This window comes from Mesoplodon mirus (assembly GCF_964341445.2).
Source record: "Mesoplodon mirus genome assembly, chromosome: X".
Lineage (NCBI taxonomy): Eukaryota > Metazoa > Chordata > Mammalia > Artiodactyla > Ziphiidae > Mesoplodon > Mesoplodon mirus.
This window is the reverse complement of record NC_138981.1, coordinates 38175679-38196478: the sequence shown is the minus strand read 5'-3', so window position 1 is coordinate 38196478 and position 20800 is coordinate 38175679. Positions and strand designations below refer to the sequence as shown.

Sequence of the window (20800 nt, the reverse complement as noted above, 5' to 3'; positions counted from 1 at the left end):
ACATACCATACAATCTATCCATTTAAAATGTACAATTCTGGGAATTCCTTGGTGGTCCAGTGGTTAGGACTCCACGCTTCCACTGCAGGGGGCACGGGTTCAATCCCTGGTCAGGGAACTAAGATCCCACATGCCGTGCGGTGTGGCCAAAAAAAAAAATAGTAATAATAAAGTGTACAATTCAGTGGTTTTTAGTATATTCACAGATATGTGCAACCATTAGCAGTCAATTTTAGAACGTTTTCATCACCTCAAAAAGCAAATCATTACCCTTTAACTATCACCCCAAGTACCCCCCAGCCCTAAGCAACCTCTGCTGTCTCTATAAATATGCCTATTCTGAACATTTCATATAAATGGAATCATAATATATGGTCTTTTGTGATTGGCTTCTGTCATTTAGCATGATGTTTTCAAGGGTCATCCATGTTGTACTTGTACTGTACATGTATCAGTACTTCATTTTTATAGCTGAATTGTATGGGTCTACTACATTTTGTTTATCCATTCATCAGTTAATGGACTTGTAGGTTGTTTCCAGTTTTTGGCTGTTATGAATAATGTTGCTATAAACATTCATATACAAGTTTCTCTGTGGACATGTGTTTTCATTTCTCTTGGGTATATACCTAGGAGTGGAATGGCTGGGTCATACAGTAACTGTATATTTTATAATCATTTGAGGAACTGCCAGACTGTTTTCCAAAATGGCTATACTATTTTACATTCCCATCAGCAATGTAAGAGGGTTCTCATTGCTCCATGCCAACACTTGTTATTGTCTGACATTTTGATTCTGGCCATCTTGGTAGGTGTGAAGTGGCACTTCGCTGTGTTTTTTGTTTGCGTTTCTCTGATGACTAGTGATGTTGAACGTCTTTTCATGTGCTTTTGGCCATTTGTATATTTTCCTTAGAGAAGAGTCTGTTTGGTACTCAGTTAAATTTTAAAGGAGATTGGTATTAATCATATCAACAGTTGGTATGTGAGTACTTAAAAATAAAAAAAGAACATGATTATTAGGGACCTATATGGATTCACTAATAAGTAACTCAAAACTAAACTTTTATCTTTATTAATTTGATTTCTAAGTCAAAGAAATATAGCTGGAGCTAGTTTATTTTGAGTTGAGCAAGGTAGTTTAGAGAGTTTCATTAATAACCCACATTTAAGGTGGAGTGATGTAGGCTCGATGAACTGTGGCACCCCACTAGGGTTGATGCCCATCTTCCTGGACGGAAATGTTTAGTATTCTTTGGCCTAAGCATTTTTACAGTGTCTTGAGTGAATGGAGACTTGGGATGACCTAAATCTGAGTAAAAACCTATACAGAAGTTGAGAGAAGCAGGATTCAAATATGTTAAAAATCAGAGTACAGTCATGCTTTAGGTTCAAGGTGGGAAAGAGGACCTTGCTTGATAGAGATTCATGCACAGAAGATCAAGGCCTTTTAGTTAACTTCAAGCTTGCTGTGTGTTAGCAGTGTCATGGCTGCTGATAAGAAGGTAGTGTTGGTGGTGGTAATAGAACTCCATTTTACTAGTCATGGAAGGTGGCACTTCTGCGGGGCTGTGCTGGTCTAACTAAGAGTTAGAAAAAAACATTTTTTGCTTCCAGCTTCTCTGATTATTCACTATCTTTGAGCAAGTGTCTAAACCTCAGTCTCAATTTTCTCATCTCTAAGATAATAGTAATTATCTTGTTTTGTCTATTTCCTAGAGTCATGAAAATCAGATAATAAAATAAGTGTGGGAATACTGAGAAAAAGTAGGGCATTGTGTGTGCATGATGTGTTATTAATTCTGGATACCATATTTTAAGTTGATCACTGATAAACTGGAGCATTTCCAGGCAGTGGAATAAGGATGGTGAGTCCGGAATTTGGAATGGTCAGCTTGAAAATAGAGTGGGCTTCCCCTGTTTGAAGGACGTGAAAGACTTTAAGTATTGTTCCAAAAAGGAAGTAGTTTTCAGCTTCATGATGACCTCTACTAGTTTAGGCACACTTGTGAAATGCATTGAGTAGAGAACTGATGGAAAGGATTTCTGTATTGGATGTGAAGTTGGTCTAGATCTCATAGTGGACAATGTTTACTGTGTGTTTTACATGTTCTAGGCACTGTTCTAAAGGTTTCATATGCATAAACTCTTAATCCTCGAACGACCTTATGAGGGGGAGGAAATCATCTCCATTTTATATTGAAAAAACTGAGGTAAAGAGGGATTTAAGCAACTTGCCCAAGGTTATAGGGCTAGTGAGTTGCAGAATTAAAATTGAGACCAAGGCAGTCTGGGTCCAGGAGACCATGCTTTTATGTCTCCTTTATTACCAATCAACTCTAGAGGTCTGTAAGAGAAAAAGCATTGTGTTCTATTTATTTTTCCTAACTTGTCATATGTATGTGTAATGTTAAAGATGGAGAAACGAATTGGGAAACCTTTTATTTAAATTGATAGAAAATTACTGGTTTTTAAAAATATTTCTTCTTTCCTCAAATTACTGGAAAATTTTTTGATGAAATATTTTGAAATATGGAAAAGCTATATTAATTCCTCTCAGAGTTTACTTTGGAATCAATAAATGATATTTGATGTGAAAAGTGGCTGGTTTTCAAGGAAGCGTAATACATATACCCTTTGCTTTGAAGATGATCTCGAGCTTCTTAGATCAGCAAGCCATCCTGTTTGTGGATACTGCTGATCGCCTGGCCTCATTAGCTAGAGATGCTCTGGTCCATGCACGCCTGCCTAGTTTTGCCATCCCATATGCTATTGATGTACTGACTACTGGGTCTTACCCACGGCTGCCAACCTGCATTAGGGTAAGTGCATTCCTACCCCAGCCCATCCCCAAAAGTTGAAGGCTTTGGCATTGGATTCTACAATATTAATAAGTAGCCCAGCCAAAACAAAAAACTGTTCTGTATTTTTAAAATAAATATTTCATGTAGTTTGCTTTTTTCTCTATAATTAAACTTTGGAGGGGGCGGGTTTGAAATAAATTGGAGCCAGAATGTGAGTAGCTATCAAAATGAGTTTATTTATTTATTTAGGTGAGGGTGAACAGAATTATGAAGGTAACTTAACATCTATTTCAGATGTGAAAATATGGCACGCTAGTTGCTTTTTGGAAGTGTTTTTTTTAAATTTGTTGTGGTAGTTGTTTACTCACTTGGTGCTGTTGTATTTTATACTTCTAAGAAGTGGTGAAAGTCATCTAGTGACATTAAGTTGGTTTCATAAATAGAACATGAAGAAGATCGTGTTGCATTACCATCTTAGCTGGGTGACTGGTGGAATCATTGACACTCTAATGCATGATAGTAATGGTCACTATTATTGGATGTAGACTGCAGAAATGAGTGTTGAGGTTCTCTTGGGTAAAGTAAGAAAATACTGTGTTAGAACAGGCGCAGGTAAAAATTGTCTCTTTGTACATTATTTTTAGATCACTTAAACTTTTTTGTAGGATAAAATTATTCCTCCAGACCCAATTACCAAAATTGAGAAACAAGCTACACTTCACCAGCTGAACCAGATTCTTAGACATCGGCTTGTAACCACAGATCTTCCTCCTCAGTTAGCAAATCTTACAGTTGGTATGTACCTGAAATACATTTTTAAAGAATTGACTCGTTTGAATATTTTTCAAACAGCTTTTGGGGTTTTATCTTTTAAAATATCCTTATGAAGTCTTGACCTACAATTTTGGTGGTGTTTGAATCCATAACTTGTGCCGTATCATTTCCCTTCAGTACCTGGAAATACAGTGCTGGTATTTGAAGCTGGGGAGTGGGCAAGATTACCTGGGGCTGGAGGAGAGACTAGGTCCTAGAGTTGAGCCTCAAGAAAATATTGTGTCTTGATGTTAGAAGAGTTGCCTCTGGTTTCTTGATAACCCGGAAGCTGGCTACTGTTTATGCAGGAACCAGTGAATTGTCTGAACACTTATGAAAGATTCTTCAGTCTATTTAAAATTTCTTGTGAGCGAGACTGAAAGTTCTAGGTTAGCGGGAAGCTGCTTATTTTCTAGCAAAGTAGACCTTCTTCTTCTTCTAAAAGCAAATGGCCGAGTGAAGTTTCGAGTTGAAGGAGAATTTGAAGCCACCTTGACTGTGATGGGAGATGACCCTGATGTTCCCTGGCGTCTTCTCAAGCTAGAAATTCTAGTTGAGGATAAGGAAACAGGAGGTAAATCATAAATACTGATTTAAATCATACGTATTGATTTAAATGTTTGGTGTTATATTATTGAAACATTCTTGCAGAATAATACATGTGTTTAGCAATTCATCCTGTAATCTGATGCAGATTTTATGATAATCGTAACTGCCTGCTGACCACAGAAGTTTCAGTGTTTCTCTAGTATACTCACTAGTTTTCATAGATAATTTCAGTTCTTTTTTTTTAAACTCATCGTTAGTGAGTATACTCTTCCTTAGTTGGTCTATGACACAATCTGTACACTTTTCTGATTAACCACCTTCTTTTCTCCTGCCAATGGAAGATGGGCGAGCCTTGGTTCATAGTATGCAGATCAACTTCATCCATCAGCTGGTACAGTCTAGGCTCTTTGCTGATGAGAAACCTCTTCAGGACATGTACAACTGCCTGCGTATCCTTCTGAAATTTGAGCCCTGTATTTGTAAAGAATTTGTGTCCCCCAGCACACACACAATTTCCATCTGCCCCTAGTCCTGAACTAGAGCAGCTTAAACTCTCCCCGTCACCCTTTTTGGGTGGAAACGGGGGCTGGGGAACTGGCCAGTGTAAAGAATAGTGATATGTCTATAAAAAATGAAGTTTTAAATTTTACTATTGACTTTGCAGGTAAAAACTTTAAATGATGAGGTAGAAATAGTACTATTTGGAGAGAAAAAATAGTACCATTTGGTCTACCCATATTCTCTAAACTATGATGAATTAAGGGGTCACCTGGACCTTACGTTTTGTTTATATTGGTTCAAAATTAAATACAAACCTTTTTCTAAAATTATGTCACGAATTCCAACACTTTTTGTATAAGTCATTGGAGAAGTATAATAGCCAACTTTTGGGGAATAGAGCGTTTGTTAAATTAAGTTTGCTTATACTTCACTGGCTGTTGTAGTAATATATTAGATTTGCTTAACAAGATCCATCAGATTCTTTCTGCTTATCACTTCAGTTAGAAGTGCTACATTCCCAAACTCTAATGTTAATCCGAGAGCGGTGGGGAGACCTCGTACAGGTGGAAAGGTATCATGCAGGAAAATGCCTCTCCCTCTCAGTTTGGAAGTAAGTAAAGTTGATTCTGGTGGGGTCATGCAATGACTGTAAATATTCTTTTTGTTTCTCTCTTTCTCTCATACATCTGATTTACCATATACCTCTGTGTACCTCTAGCAACATGATTTTGTATGGTAGAGTCCTACGGTATATAAACCACATAGGACATCCATAATTGACACCTTTCTTAGAACATGGCATATTTTAAATATGTAGACATTTATCTATTGGTACTAAAACTTACTTTTTTTTTTTTTTTTTTTTTTTTTTTTGCCGTACGCGGGCCTCTCACTGTTGTGGCCTCTCCCATTGCGGAGCACAGGCTCCGGACGCGCAGGCTCAGTGGCCATGGCTCACGGGCCCAGCCGCTCACGTGGCATGTGGGATCCTCCCAGACCGGGGCACGAACCCGTGTCCCCTGCATCGGCAGGCGGACTCTCAACCACTGCGCCACCAGGGAAGCCCAAAACTTACTATTCTTAAAGATTAGATTACTCTGGCTTCATACCAGATTGCTAAAAGACCATTAGGTTAGATTATCAGGTATCATTTTTAAAACATCCTTGCTTATCACAGTGTTATATTTTGAATTACACCTTTCAAAAACTTTTGGGGAAGTTTTTTGGGGAAAATCAGTATCAGGCTGTTTTACAATCCTCTATTCCCTATTTGAACTTTGCTTGATTCCCATTTTCTGTAAAGGAATCAGAGGTGAATAGACATCACTTAAAGGTTGTTTTGGCCTTTTTGTGTGTGTGTGCATGTGTTTTATTTTTAAATTTTGTGGGTTTTTTTTAATGTAGTAAATCATATTGTGTTGGATTACAGAATAGCTGTCTTCCCAATATTAATATTCCCTCAACGAATAGTGAGGACCTGCCATGTTCTAGGCTCTGGATAAGGTGCACAATAGACTGTCTCTCTTTTATTCCAGAAGTTAACAGACTGTGTTGAAAAAATTCTTAATATTTATTTTTTCTCTTTAGTCAACAGGTTCTTGGGAGAAAAACAGGGACAGCATCTGTTCACAAAGTTACAATTAAAATTGATGAGAATGATGTCTCCAAGCCTTTACAGATTTTTCATGATCCTCCTTTGCCAGCTTCTGATTCCAAATTAGTAGAAAGAGCCATGAAGGTAAAAGAACTCAATATATTTCAATATTGGTTTGATTAAATGAATATAGTAATATAACTTACCATTTATACTTAAACTTTTAGCACAAATCCTTTAAAATACCTAATTGTTCCTAAAACCCTTTATGAAACTTATTTTAAATGAATGTTATGCTTGTACATTTGTTGTGGTTGTTTTAACATCTAATATAATTTTTAAGATGTTCTTTCAAATTTTGTAATTTAGATCAGGTCTGTAGTTGCCAGAATGTTAACTGTAGCCTTTAAGTTATCAATACCGTTTAAATTTATTTTTTTAATTTTAAGTTTGCTTTCTTTTACTGGTTAACACTTAATCATTGTGATTCTAAAAGGAAGTATCTTGGGGCACAATAATCTACTCTCAGGCTTTTAAAGTAAAAATGTTTAAATTGCACATACAATTCTGTTCTTGTTTATGCAGATTGATCATTTATCAATAGAAAAACTCCTGATTGACAGTGTCCATGCACGAGCTCATCAGAAGCTCCAGGAACTGAAGGCCATTCTTAGAGGCTTCGATGCCAATGAAAATTGTAGGTTCTTTTAAATTGGCATTTCTGTCTTTCTTTTGTTTAAATTAGTATCCACTTTTATTTTCTGAAGAGTCTTTCTTAATGATTTTTTTCCTGATACACTGATTTTGTTGTAGAGGCTGCATTTTAATTTGTGATCTACCAAGCTTGTCTTAATTTTTCCCTTACTTTCTTCTTTTTCATTTAGTTTGACCTTGTTTTTGAAATGTATGTATATCAACTCTCCTTAAAACTTTTCTTTCCTATTGAAATAGAAGCTATTTTAACATTTTAATATGAATCTTCTTTTGTTTTTTCTTCTAAAAGGTTAAGGCAGCTTTGCAAATATTTATAATGTATTTATGAAATAATGCCTGTTTGAATGAAGCAAAATATATCCCTTGTCTTTTTAAAAATGTTTTTGAGTTGTTAATACCTTAACAGGGTTCAGAATAAGAAATACAGATATGCACACATAGTGAAAAAGCTTCTAATTACCTGGTATATTCAGAGCAGATGGGGACGGTCAGTCATTTACAAAGTAAGTGCTTTCATTCTAGGAATATAGTTTCATAGTACCACAATGAGCATATTTACTGTTCCTACCCCAGTTGTTTTTGGCTGTGATTACCTGGTGCCCACAGTATTTTTGCAATCTTAATTTTTCTAATTTTAATTATTTCTAATTTTTCAAAATAGTAAAATTCTAAAATATCATTGGGATTGTAGAAAATTCGGCTTTATGATCTTTTGATAGGCTCTGGTTTACTTTAGTATCATCTGTAAACAAGTCTTAGTAAGTAAAAAAAAAAACCCAGTATGATTGCCTGGGGGATATTTAAATTACTTTAAAAAATGGACTGAACGTGTGTTTACCTAGGAATAGTCTTGCGTGTTGTTCACGTAAGTTGCGAAGATTTTTCTTTAGCAGCATTTTGTAGAGATGTCACTGCTTGAGTAGCCAGAAGATGTGGGTTCAGCTGCTCTTCTGCTCTTGAACAAGTCACTTAAATTCTTTGGGCCCCATTTTCCTCATCTGTAATTTGAGGATGTTAGTCCAGGCTCTTCCTGGATCTCTTACTGTAGTGGGAGTGTGCTACAGTAGTGGTTTTCAAGCCCTATGAGTCTGTTGAGTCCTCGGTGTTAGAGGAAGGTGCTTTGGAGACTTTTGAAGGAGAGGGAGGTTCCTGCATGTGGGGTTTGGCCCCTCAGCCCTGCTTTAATCAGAACAATTCTGGAAACAAGGACTGCTGTAGGAAAAGGTCTGCTGACCCACCATTTTAGAACATATGCTTTTAACTGGTTTTTTAAATTCACGTTCATGCATTTATACTCTATGTAGTCTTACTTGATCTCTTTTGTGATGGGAAAGCAAACTTTAGTCAGATCCTTTGCTGGGACCAGGGACCATAGTCTGTTTTGCGAACCCCTTAGTGCAATTACCCTTAATTAGCTGGCTTTTCTTCCAACTCCTCACTAGAATAAGCCGAGGAAATGAGTAGCTCGGGAGAATGGAGCATTTCAAGGAAGGGCTAGGGGAGTGCACAGATAGCAGGTTTTAGACAGCCCAGGGGGCATCGTGTGGTTTCTTGAGGGTGGGAGATGGAGGGTGGGAATGTCTCAGGGGAGGGTAGGCAGGACTCTGGGAGAGACATTTTAAAAAGGCAGTTCAAGGCACTAAAGGTAACTTGCCCTGCGGCCCCTTCTCATTATCACCTGACTCTAGGAAGCCAGGATGCTCTCCCTCGGATTGTGCTTTGTCAGCACCAGATGTGGGGTCTCGAGGTCAGTTCAGAAGCTGTGAACCACACACAGCCATTCCTAATTGGGCTTAGTTGCTTCTCTTCAGTCTTCCCACTTTATATTATTGTCTATTGGTACATTCCTCATCTTATCCTCAATAAATAGATAGGGAGAAATGAAAGAGGAGATTTGTATATATTCCTGCTGCAGGAAGAAGTGTGCAGCCCAGTCATTTTGCACGGCCTTTAATTCTCCCTTCATAAGTTTCTCCATTCCGGATACACTCCATTAAAACCCGTCGCCTTTAAATGCTTAAGGCCTTATATATTTTATTTTCTGTAAAGAAAAATACGGACATCGGCAGCCATAAAATATGTTCAGAGATGTACATCAAAGTATTTTCTATCTTTTGGACTGTGTTCTCTGTATTCTCTGATGCCCTATCTTTTCAAAAATATTTAATTTTGTTAATTAGATTGAAATTATAGTTGTCATCCCAATTGTCAGAATTAGTTTTACTCCGTTGCTACACTTTAAAAATAGTTTTGTTTTAAAGAATACATTCCTATCCCATTAGGAATTAAGACAGTACAGATATATTTTAAAAATCAGCAACTCTGCTTCAAATCTCTAAGCACTTTTTAAATTTGTCACACTGGTCTCTGAATGATAGAATATTGTAAAAGAAATTCCCGTTTGTGCCTTTTTTGTCCTGTTTTTTTGTTTGTTTGTTTTAGATGAGTTATGCTGGACCTGCATGTTAAAGATTTGTATGCAAACATGTTAGATATACTTGAAAGCAGTTTGTTTTCCTCTGATTAAATATGTTTCCTGCAATCTTTTTTTGATTTATTATTTTGTTTGTATAGACAGTACCAATGGCAACATCACCTATTTTAATTGTTGCAAATTTATAACGAGGTTTTCGTTTGTTTCTTTGGTACATAAATACAGAAAATGTACATTATTGAGCACTTTGCTCTCTAAAGCACCTTTACAAGCTTGTCATTGCTTCTTCCTGAACCCATGGCATGGACAGGAAGATGTCATTGTCCTTGTTTAACAAAGTAGCACAGAGAAGTCACACCTGGTGAAGGGCTGGGCCTACGCTACCACTCTACTCACTCCCTGCCTTTCTCCTCCAGTGTAGCTTTAAAGGACTGTGGTAACCAGAAGAGCATATTCCTTTAGCAGGTCATCAATCTGATGAGCACGTGGTGTGCTTTCAGGGCTTTGCTCCTTTACTGGATTGTCTTATACCAACTTGTGAGATTAAGGGGAAAGTTAATCGGGCCTGGTGGAAATACTGTGAAACTCTAGAAAGAGTATATTGGCAGCTTTGGGAATTTGTGTTTGGCAGTTGCCTCTGTTCTTATTTCATCTGTGACTTGAAAATGAGGCACATAAATAACTTGAAAAAAACTTTTCCTTTATAATCAATGTTTAATAGCATTCAGAGGTTTTTTTAAATACATGGGCCCTAATTGCCAGAAAAACCTCTCTTTATGAAGAATGGCATTAAAAATATTTAGGCCATAAATGAAGTTTATTCTATTTACCAAACAATATTATTTTCCCATTATATCAGAAAGAAAATCCTTCAAATTAGCTTATTAGTAATTACTGAGTGAAAGTAAAACTAGAACTCAGCTCACTGATAAGGTTAAATTTTCACGAGCTATTTTAACCTTTTTAAAGGAATCTTGGAGGGTTTTTTTCTTTGCTGTAGTATTTGAGATGGGTGTGTTTGCTTCAGGTCACCTTGTAGATTACATTCTTCTTTTGAGCTACTAAGTGACATAATATTACTAACCCAGTTTAGCAAAATTATGTTTTTCCTGTAACATTCAGGATCATTCAGTAGTTGGTTCATTTCTACTCACTGAGAAATATATGTATTTTTTGGGGGGGGGATATTCAGATAGAAATATAACTTAATTCTTAACTGTTCAGCTTCCATAGAGACTGCACTTCCAGCTCTTGTTGTTCCCATCTTGGAGCCCTGTGGTAATTCGGAGTGTCTACACATTTTTGTAGATTTGCATTCTGGAATGTTCCAGTTGATGCTTTATGGACTTGGTAAGTTACTAAATGATAGACTCACTCAGTGTAGAGAAAAACACGTTTAACAAAAGCAGAATAAAAATTTTTTGCCATTAGGTATTGGGAGGGGTGGTATAAACAGTGTATAGAGAGTAGATATGGAAGGAATAACTCTGGCTGATGTCTATTCCTTGGGGCCCATTTTAACTCTCTTGTACCAGAAGTTAAACTTACCAGTATGAAGTACATTCATGTTGTTATTCCTATGTAAAAGTAATATTATTGATGGCTGATCTTTTCTTAGATTAACTATTTTACCACTAATAGTTGGGTGTCATGGAGAAGACTACAATCTAATGTCATTCACGGCTGAAGAACAAATTTATGACAGTATAAACATCTCAGATGACGGTTGGGCCTCAGGGTACAGAATCCTGTAGGAAAGGATTTTTTTTCTGGCTTAAACACAGTAGAAATTGAAGTTTGATTTCTAGCATGTTCTGTTACCAAGTTGGTGTTCTGAAATGATGAAATACTAGGAACTTAGTGTTTTTGTATTGCTGATGGAATGGTGTTCTTGAATATATCAGCACATTTGCCATTTGAAATTAATATTAAGGTAGATAGATTGATGAAAATAAAAGGCTTTCTGGTTATATCGTATGGCTATGTCGTATGGCTATAAAGATAGATTTTTCTATGAACTGCTTATGGAAAACTGGCCTCATTACTTTGAATCACATCACATTTATGATGGCTAAATGATAAGTGACACATTAGGAAATTGTTGTTTGCTCTTCAAAACTTTATTTAACTGTTTTCTTGATGATTAACACAGTACATACTCATAAGTAGAAAAACTAAACATGTAAAAATGAGAGAAGCAAAAAAATAGTTGCCTGTTGGTAATCATTGTTTTTAGGGGATATATGCTTGTCTTAGCTCAGGCTGCCATAACAGAGAACCACAGAGCGGGTGGCTTAAACACAGAAACTTATTTTCTCACAGTTTTGGAGGTTTAAAGTATGAGATAAGGTTGCCACCATGGTCAGGTTATGGTGAGAGCTTTCTTCCTGGCTTATGGTCATCAGCCTTCATGCTGTATCCTCACATGGCAGGAAGAGAGAGAGAGCAAGCTCTCTGGTGTCTCTTTATAAGGGCACTAATCTTATATGAGGGCCCACCCTCATGACCTTATCTAAACCTAATTATCTCCCAAAGGCTCCACCTCTAAACACTATCACATTAGGAGTTAGGGCTTCAACATATGAATTTGGGGGGATGCAGTTCAATCCATAGCAGTGCTCTTCTAATTTTTTCTATACTTTTTTCTTTAGTTGAACTCATTTTATATTTTGCTTTTTGCTCAACATTGTATTATTAGCATTTTCTAGTGTCATTAAAAATTCTAAGTGACATTTAGCAAGCTAGTCTTCAGCCAACAGCTCGTGCTTATGCCAGAGATCATTTGTGTTTAATCAATAAACATTTTAATGGAGTTTTATAATTTTTAAGGTTCTAAGTCTAGTAATACTATGAGTTTTAAATACATACAAATTAATAATATTAACTAATTAGACTAAGAGTTTTGGTAATTAAACTATAGGCAAAGAATTAATTCGTGTTGTTTGTTACTTGTTCTTCCTGCTAATGTACATTTGCTATTAATTATCTTAACTGTAACTCTCCCTAAATGTTAAAGAGGGAAAACAAATTAGGTTAATTTATGCCTCTTGATGCGTTTCGTTTGGTTTTTCTCTGACTCAAAAATAACACTACTTTCTGCCTAAAACAATAATTTTCATTTAAATTTTGGGCTACCTGGATATCTTGTGTCTCATGTAAGCAATTAATTAATGAAGTGCTTTATGCTATAGACCAGGCCACACTGGATGACATGGAGAAGTCTGTGAATGATGATATGAAACGGATCATTCCTTGGATTCAGCAACTTAAGTAAGCCTGTTTATTTAGCTCAAAACTAAAAATGGAAACTTCTTTTGACAAGATAATGCTTTCTTCTCCATCATTGCTCTTGATCACCCACTATCCTTAATGTTTATGACATGAAACTTGAGTACCTTTTGGTACTTAGAATCTAAATTTTCTTGGAGTAGGTCCAAGATGTCAGTGCTTTGTATCAAATTCCCCTCTAGAGCAAATATAGGTATGAAGGGCATGACACTCAGCTTTGATTCCTTTCCACATTTTCTCCTGTGCAAGCACTCTACCAAACACTTACACAGTGAATTTTATTGTATCTAGTGTTCTTTGCAATAAAGTCTTATTTGCTCTTATCTGGGATAATCTTCATGGTATGAATCTACCAACTGACACTTTCAGAGTAGTCATTTCTGCTTCTCTAATACTGTCATTCAGTTTGTCTCAGAATCCTTTGAATGCTTCAGACTGTTAAACTAAATAAAATTGAAAATGGAGCTAGAGATAATTCTGTGAGGTTTCATTACCACCCTGGTACACAAAGGTACCATTATGGCAACTCTAACAGACTCTTTTTAAATCAATAAAACAGAATTCCAAGGGATAAAAATAAATATCAGAGATTAAAACCAAACTGGCAAATGGCGGGGTGGGGGAGTGGGGATGTGGGGCCAGACTGTTCAGTGGGATTTAAATACTTAAATCTCGATAATTCACATCTTGCATAACTTACGGTTTGGGGCAGTTCCAGCTAATAGAAATATAACCTAAAACCAGAAAGTCAAGTCCCAAAAGCTTTAAACTTATCAAATGTGTATCTATACTTAAACTCACATTATTTATAGGAAAGGTCCCCTGGTTGTCACTTACAGTGGTGCTTCTCAGATGATCTTTGGTGAATGACCAGTTTATCACTAATCTATCATGGGACATTAATTTTTTTGAAATAACTATTGAAATATAATTTACATATCATAAAATTCAGCTATTTTAAGTGTACAATTCAGTGACTTGTATTAAATTTACTGAGTTTTGCAACCATAACCACAATCCAGTTTTAGAACAATTAGAACATTTCCGTTGCCTCAAAAAGATGCTCATTTACAATTAATCCCCATTCCCAGCCTCAGCCCCAGACAACTATGAATCTACTTTCTGTTTTTGTAGATTTTTCTTTTCTGGACATTTCATATAAATGGAATCATAAAGTATGTGGTCTTCTGTGACTGGCTTCTTTCATTTAGCATAATGTTTCGGGATTCATCCATGTTGCAGCATGTACCAGTACTCCGTTCCTTTTTATGGCTAACTAACATTCCATTGTATGGCTAGGCCCCATTTTATTTATCCATCAGTTGATGGACATTTGGATTGTTTCCACTTTTGTGGCTCTTATGAATAACGCAGCTGTGAGTATTCATGTGCAAATATATGGCTGGACTTCTCATTCCCCTAGGAATGGAATTACTGGATCATACAGTAAATTTAAGCTTTTAAGGAGGTTGCCATACTAGTTTCCAAAGTGGTTGTGCCATTTTACAGTGACATCAGCAGTGTCTGAGGGTTTCCATTTCTCTACATCCTTGCAAGCGCTCGTTACTGTCTTTGACAGTGGCCATCCTAGTGAGTGGGACAGGTATCTGACTGGTTTTTACTTACATTTTCTAGGGACTAATGGTGTTGGGCATCTGTTCATGTGATTACTTTTTTTATAACATGCAGTGAAAACAAATTCTAGAAAAAAGAATTGAAAAAACATGTTCAAAATATAAGCCCCCATTTTTTTTATTAGAGTGAACAGACATAAAATTGCATTTCAATACATAAAATCAGAACAAAAAATATAAGAAAAAATTCAAAATCTGTGTTTTTCATTGAAAGTGAACATATACAGACAAGATACTCTTCACTCAAATTTTTTTTTTCTCTTTTTTTCTTTTTTTATCATCTTTATTGGAGTGTAATTGCTTTACAACGGTGTGTTAGTTTCTGCTTTATAACAAAGTGAATCAGTTATACATATGTTCCCATATCTCTTCCCTCTTGCGTCTCCCTCCCTCCCACCCTTCCTATCCCACCCCTCCAGTCGGTCACAAAGCACCGAGCTGATCTCCCTGTGCTATGCGGCTGCTTCCCACTAGCTATCTACCTTACGTTTGGTAGTGTATATATGTCCATGCCTCTCTCTCGCTTTGTCACAGCTTACCCTTCCCCCTCCCCATATCCTCAAGTCCATTCTCTAGTAGGTTTGTCTTTATTCCTGTCTTACCCTTAGGTTCTTAATGACATTTTTTTTTCTTAGATTCCATATATGTGTGTTAGCATACGGTATTTGTCTTTCTCTTTCTGACTTACTTCACTCTGTATGACAGACTCTAGGTCCATCCACCTCATGACAAATAACTCAATTTCATTTCTTTTTATGGCTGAGTAATATTCCATTGTATATATGTGCCACATCTTCTTTATCCATTCATCCGATGATGGACACTTAGGTTGCTTCCATATCCTGGCTATTGTAAGTAGAGCTGCAATGAACATTTTGGTACATGACTCTTTTTGAATTATGGTTTTCTCAGGGTATATGCCCAGTAGTGGGATTGCTGGGTCATATGGTAGTTCTATTTGTAGTTTTTTAAGGAACCTCCATACTGTTCTCCATAGTGGCTGTACCAATTCACATTCCCACCAGCAGTGCAAGAGGGTTCCCTTTTCTCCACACCCTCTCCAGCATTTATTGTTTCTAGATTTCTTGATGATGGCCATTCTGACTGGTGTGAGATGATATCTCATTGTAGTTTTGATTTGTATTTCTCTAATGATTAATGATGTTGAGCATTCTTTCATATGTTTGTTGGCAATCTGTATATCTTCTTTGGAGAAATGTCTATTTAGGTCTTCTGCCCATTTTTGATTTGGGTTGTTTGTTTTTTTGATACTGAGCTGCATGAGCTGCTTGTAAATTTTGGAGATTAGTCCTTTGTCAGTTGCTTCATTTGCAAATATCTTCTCCCATTCTGAGGGTTGTCTTTTGGTCTTGTTTATGATTTCCTTTGCTGTGCAAAAGCTTTTAAGTTTTATTAGGTCCCATTTGTTTATTTGTGTTTTTATTTCCATTTCTCTAGGAGGTGGGTCAAAAAGGATCTTGCTGTGATTTATGTCATAGAGTGTTCTGCCTGAGTTTTCCTCTAAGAGTTTGATAGTTTCTGGCCTTACATTTAGGTCTTTAATCCATTTTGAGCTTATTTTTGTGTATGGTGCCCTGTTGCTATGCTCTCCTCCGCGGCTCCAAAGCTCCCCGCCTCCGCCACCCGCAGTCTCCGCCCGCAAAGGGGCTTCCTAGTGTGTGGAAACCTTTCCTCCTTCACGGCTCCCTCCCACTGGTGCAGGTCCCGTCCCTATTCTTTTTTTTTTTTTCTTTTTTTTTTTTTTTTTTTTTGCGGTACACGGGCCTCTCACTGTTGTGGCCTCTCCCGTTGCGGAGCACAGGCTCCGGATGCGCAGGCTCAGCGGCCATGGCTCACGGGCCCAGCCGCTCCGCGGCATATGGGATCCTCCCAGACCGGGGCACGAACCCGTATCCCCTGCATCGGCAGGCGGACTCTCAACCACTGCGCCACCAGGGAGGCCCCCCGTCCCTATTCTTTTGTCTCTGTTTATTCTTTTTTCTTTTGCCCTACCCGGGTACGTGGGGAGTTTCTTGCCTTTTGGGAGGTCTGAGGTCTTCTGCCAGCGTTCAGTACGTGTTCTGTAGGAGTTGTTCCACGTGTAGATGTATTTCTGATGTATCTGTGGGGAGGAAGGTGATCTCCGCGTCTTACGCTTCCACCATCTTCCGCCCCATCTCACTCAAATTTTTTTTGTTGTTGCACAAAGTCATAACAAAAAAGTTGAGTGAAATAGCAATCCCATATATGCTTTAAAGAATATCTTGTACTTACTATTCACACATTTATAATTTATATATATTACATTTGTAATAGATTTAGAATTTTTAATGTGGCAAATGAGCTTGTTTCTGGTTTGTTGCAATTTATCTAATCTCGGTTGGATTGATGATGATGAAAATCACAGGAGATAATGTGTATCTTAAGTGTTTCCATGTTTTTTTAAAAATAACGTACATAGTAGAGATACCACTCTCACAAAGGTACGTTGATGAGAGTGGAAGTAGAGATCTGAAAGCAGTTTTTGCAAGTTCAGAATATTCGTTTTTAACTGTCATCCAAAATGAGGCAAGTATTGGTGTATTTTAAAAAGTTATTTTCATTCTTTTATTAATAGTCAGTTCTAGCAGTTGATCCTGTGAAGCTGTAGTTAAATTTGTTTTTCAGGGTAAAAAAGCAGTTTCCAGATTCTGTCCATTTTGGGGGGTAATAGTTGACAAAGTGCACTTAAAATATTATATATTAAACATGGTTTTACTGCACATGACTAGTACACATTTTGTATCACATGTGGCTCACCACAAAAATGCAACAACATCCAAACTGGTCTGTGCCCTGTTATGCAAGGCAAGCCTACTGATCATGAGCTTGGATGTTGTCACACTGTTACGTTGCTATGAAAAGCTTCTAAATTTGTATTCTTATTTTTTGAGTTGTCTCATTGTGGATCAGTGAGAGTTTGTGTACCAATCATTTTATCCCTTTTTCACATATTATATGGTATCCTAGCCTCAAGGATAGGTAGTCAGATAAAAGGAATAAGAGGAGTACTGTAGTAGAAGCATCAAAGTGAAATCTGGTGGCTTAACTGAGAGAGGGGGGAAGAAGGTAAGCAACACTTACTGGCACCTGCTACACATACCTGTCACTTTATATGCACAGTATAAAAACTGGGACTGAATATCTCCAGTGATAAATGAGATACTTTTATACTTGTTGTTTGTTGTTCTGTTTTGTTTTATAAACACTTCAGGCATTTTATAAAAGATGTTGAGATTAGTTTGTGCTGTCTTATAAACCATAGGAAATCTTTCATCTCCTATAATAAACCGATACAGTGTCTCAGCCTTAATATTAGTTAATTCTACCTTATTAATTAAAAACCATTCACACTGCAATTTAAGCTCCTTAAACTAGAACTAGAACTAACAGTCCAGTACAAAACTAGAGAAATGATTCATCATTATGGTCATGTGTCCTTTTACTAGTTCAGTTAAATTTCATATTCATTCGTTTCTTAGTGGTCTTTAATAATCTATTTATAAATCAGTAGCACACAGTTAATCAGAAAAATCTATGATTTTGTGATTTGGATTATCTCTTTTAAGGTTTTGGCTTGGACAACAGCGTTGCAAACAATCTATAAAACACTTGCCTACAATAAGCAGTGAAACATTGCAGCTGTCCAATTATTCAACCCATCCTATTGGAAACCTTTCTAAGAATAAGCTGTTCATTAAACTTACCCGTCTTCCACAATACTACATTGTAAGTATGCAAAGGGGTAATTTGAGTGATCGAGTTCAGTAATTCTATTAGTATCTTGAATAATTTATTGTTTGGTTTAATTTGCAAATGTATTTTATTGGATATTTGAATTTTGTATAGTGATTCTCAACCCAGGAGAGGGGAGAGAGATGGTAGGGATGAGGGAGAGAGGAAAATCATGTCTGTAAGAAGTTATATAATGATTAGGCAGGGTTGGTGAATATAAGGTGTGCCCCTATCCCTCACCCTAGGATCTCTCCTGTAGTGAGGCCTAGTTTCTGCTTGGAATGAGGCATCTCTGTGTAAGAAAAAATTTGAAAGCAACTACTGTGAAGGTTTGGAGATGTTTTGGTGTCAGATAAACTTGTTTGGTTTTAATCAAATGTTAACTTGCATAATGCTGCCTTTTAAATATGGCTGACTAAAGTAGCTTTATTTTCTCATCCTTAACTGATTGAAGGCATATATATCCATTTTATTGATTGCATGTACCTTTCAGTACACAGTAAAATCCTCATTCCTTTTACACTCTAGATGTTTTCTAGTAGTTTCTTTGAGATCATTGAATTGGTTAAAATTTGCAAGAGTTTGAAATATGGACTCATATATTTTATAAATATATTTCCTGCTTGTAGAAATTTTTGTGTACACCAAGTAGATACTTCTAGATAAGATTCTAAGGTGTTTGAAACAACTTAATTCAGGATTGTTGGTTGAAGGTGATGGGAGTGAATTTTTTTTAAGGTTTTAAGCTGTACTTTTAAAAGATACTGTCATAAAAAGGTAGCCTGATATATCTGTTGTTAGGGTTACTTATGTCTTTGAATAAGTCTGTCATTGATGTGAAGTTCACTTTTTTCTGAATTCTAAAATACCAGCTGTGAAACTAGATCTGGGACGTGACAGAGGATTGTTCTTTCAGTTCTCCGTGAGCTGCCCGGTCTACATATGAAATGATATACATAATAATCAAACCTGTGAACACACAAAGATCTTTTGTACCCAGCCACACACAAAATAAAATGGTTATAATTTATTACTCTCTGACCTTATTTAGTATCAACAAAAAGCCAGGCTTTAAGTTTCAGTGACTAGTGATTTACTATAAAGCAATAATTTGTTTCACATGGTTTAGACCAAAACTGAATGTATACTACCCCTCATCCTGCATCTTTCTCACTTAGGGACGATACATTCATAGTAGTGGGAAAAACTACCATGGACATTAAGAACAGAGGAAAGTCTTACTGCCTTTAAATGTCTTTCTGCTATTTTACTTTTGCCAGCTTTATTGAGATATAATTTATATACAGTAAAAATTCAGACGTTTTAGTGTCTGAAGTTTAATAAATGCATACAGTTTTGTAACTGCCATCATCCCCCAGAACTCCCGCATGCCCTCCTCTATAATCAGACCCTCCCCCCACTCTCATCTAGTGACCATGGACCTGTTTTCTGTCTCTGTAGATTTGCCTTTCAGTTTAGTTTCTTTGACTCAGCATAATGCCTTTGATTTTCATCCGTATCGTTGTATTTATGATAGTTCATGCTTTTTATTGCTGAGTAGTGTTCCATGGTATGGATGTATCACAGTTTGTTTAACCAGCCTCTCATTGAAGGCCATCTGGGTTGTTTCCAGTTTGGGGCAATTGTGAATAAAGCTGCTATAAGCCTTTGCATATAGATTTTTTTGTGAACATAAGTTTTCTTTTGGATAAGTAACTAAACGTGGGATTGTTGGGTCATACACTAAGTGTATGTTTAGCTTTATAAGAAACTGCCAAACTGTTTTCCAAAGTGGCCAGACCATTTTGCATTCCTGCCAGCAATACATGAGAGTTCTAGTTGCTCTGCAATTCTTGCCAGCACTTGGTACTGTGATATTTTTTAAAAAGTTAGCTATTCGGGACTTCGCTGGTGGCTCAGTGGTTAAGAATCTGCCTGCCAATGCAGGGGACACGGGTTCAAGCCCTGGTCTGGGAGGATCCCACATGCTGCGGAGCAGCTAAGCCCATGCGCCACAACTGCTGAGCCTGCGCTCTAGAGCCCGTGAGCCACGGCTACTGAGCCCTTGTGCCACAACTACTGGAGCCTGTGCTCTGCAACAAGAGAAGCCCCCGCAATGAGAAGCCCGCATACCACAACGAAGAGAAGCCCCTGCTCGCCACAACTAGAGAAAGCCCGCGTGCAGCAACAAAGACCCAACGCAGCCAAAAATAAATAAATAACTTAATAATTTAAAAAACCTCATAAACCACAACAGTAATTTCTTAAAAAAAAAAAAAAAGTCCATTCTGATAGATGTGTAGTGGTATCTTATTGTAGTCTTAATTTATGCTGCCCTGATGGCTGATGATGTTGAATATCATTTCATGTGCTGATTTGCCATCCGTATATCTTTAGTGAAGTTCCATTTTACTTTTAATCCTTCCACTTCCTCAGGTGCCTCAGCGTTGATCCTTACGTGTTGACCAAACAATTTCCTGAAGAGAGTGTGTGAGGAGGAGGGGGTGGAGAGAAGGGAGGCAGGAACAGAGACATAAAAGTATGTGTTGGTCAAGAGCCTTGTCCAATGGCATTCATTTCTCTCACTTCTTAAAGTATTTAGGGGACTTTTCTTAAATTTCAGGTAGACCTTGAAAATAGTAAACTGTTATAGTGAGTAAGAGCAAGGTCTCTGGATCCAGACTTCTAGGATCAA

The 20800-nt window shown here is 37.1% G+C and overlaps 1 protein-coding gene across 3 annotated transcripts in view; it reads left to right on the top strand.

The window, feature by feature from the left end:
- Positions 1 to 20800, top strand: part of MED14 (mediator complex subunit 14) — a 75672-nt gene that overhangs the window by 11327 nt on the left and 43545 nt on the right. For all 3 annotated transcript variants that reach the window (XM_082609531.1, XM_082609530.1, XM_082609532.1), the window contains exons 4-13: positions 2649 to 2822; positions 3470 to 3599; positions 4063 to 4191; positions 4508 to 4615; positions 5145 to 5277; positions 6255 to 6405; positions 6847 to 6958; positions 10634 to 10759; positions 12601 to 12679; positions 17940 to 18099. In XM_082609531.1, the coding sequence (XP_082465657.1) occupies positions 2649 to 2822; positions 3470 to 3599; positions 4063 to 4191; positions 4508 to 4615; positions 5145 to 5277; positions 6255 to 6405; positions 6847 to 6958; positions 10634 to 10759; positions 12601 to 12679; positions 17940 to 18099 (1302 nt within the window). The remainder of the gene's footprint in view (positions 1 to 2648; positions 2823 to 3469; positions 3600 to 4062; positions 4192 to 4507; positions 4616 to 5144; positions 5278 to 6254; positions 6406 to 6846; positions 6959 to 10633; positions 10760 to 12600; positions 12680 to 17939; positions 18100 to 20800) is intronic.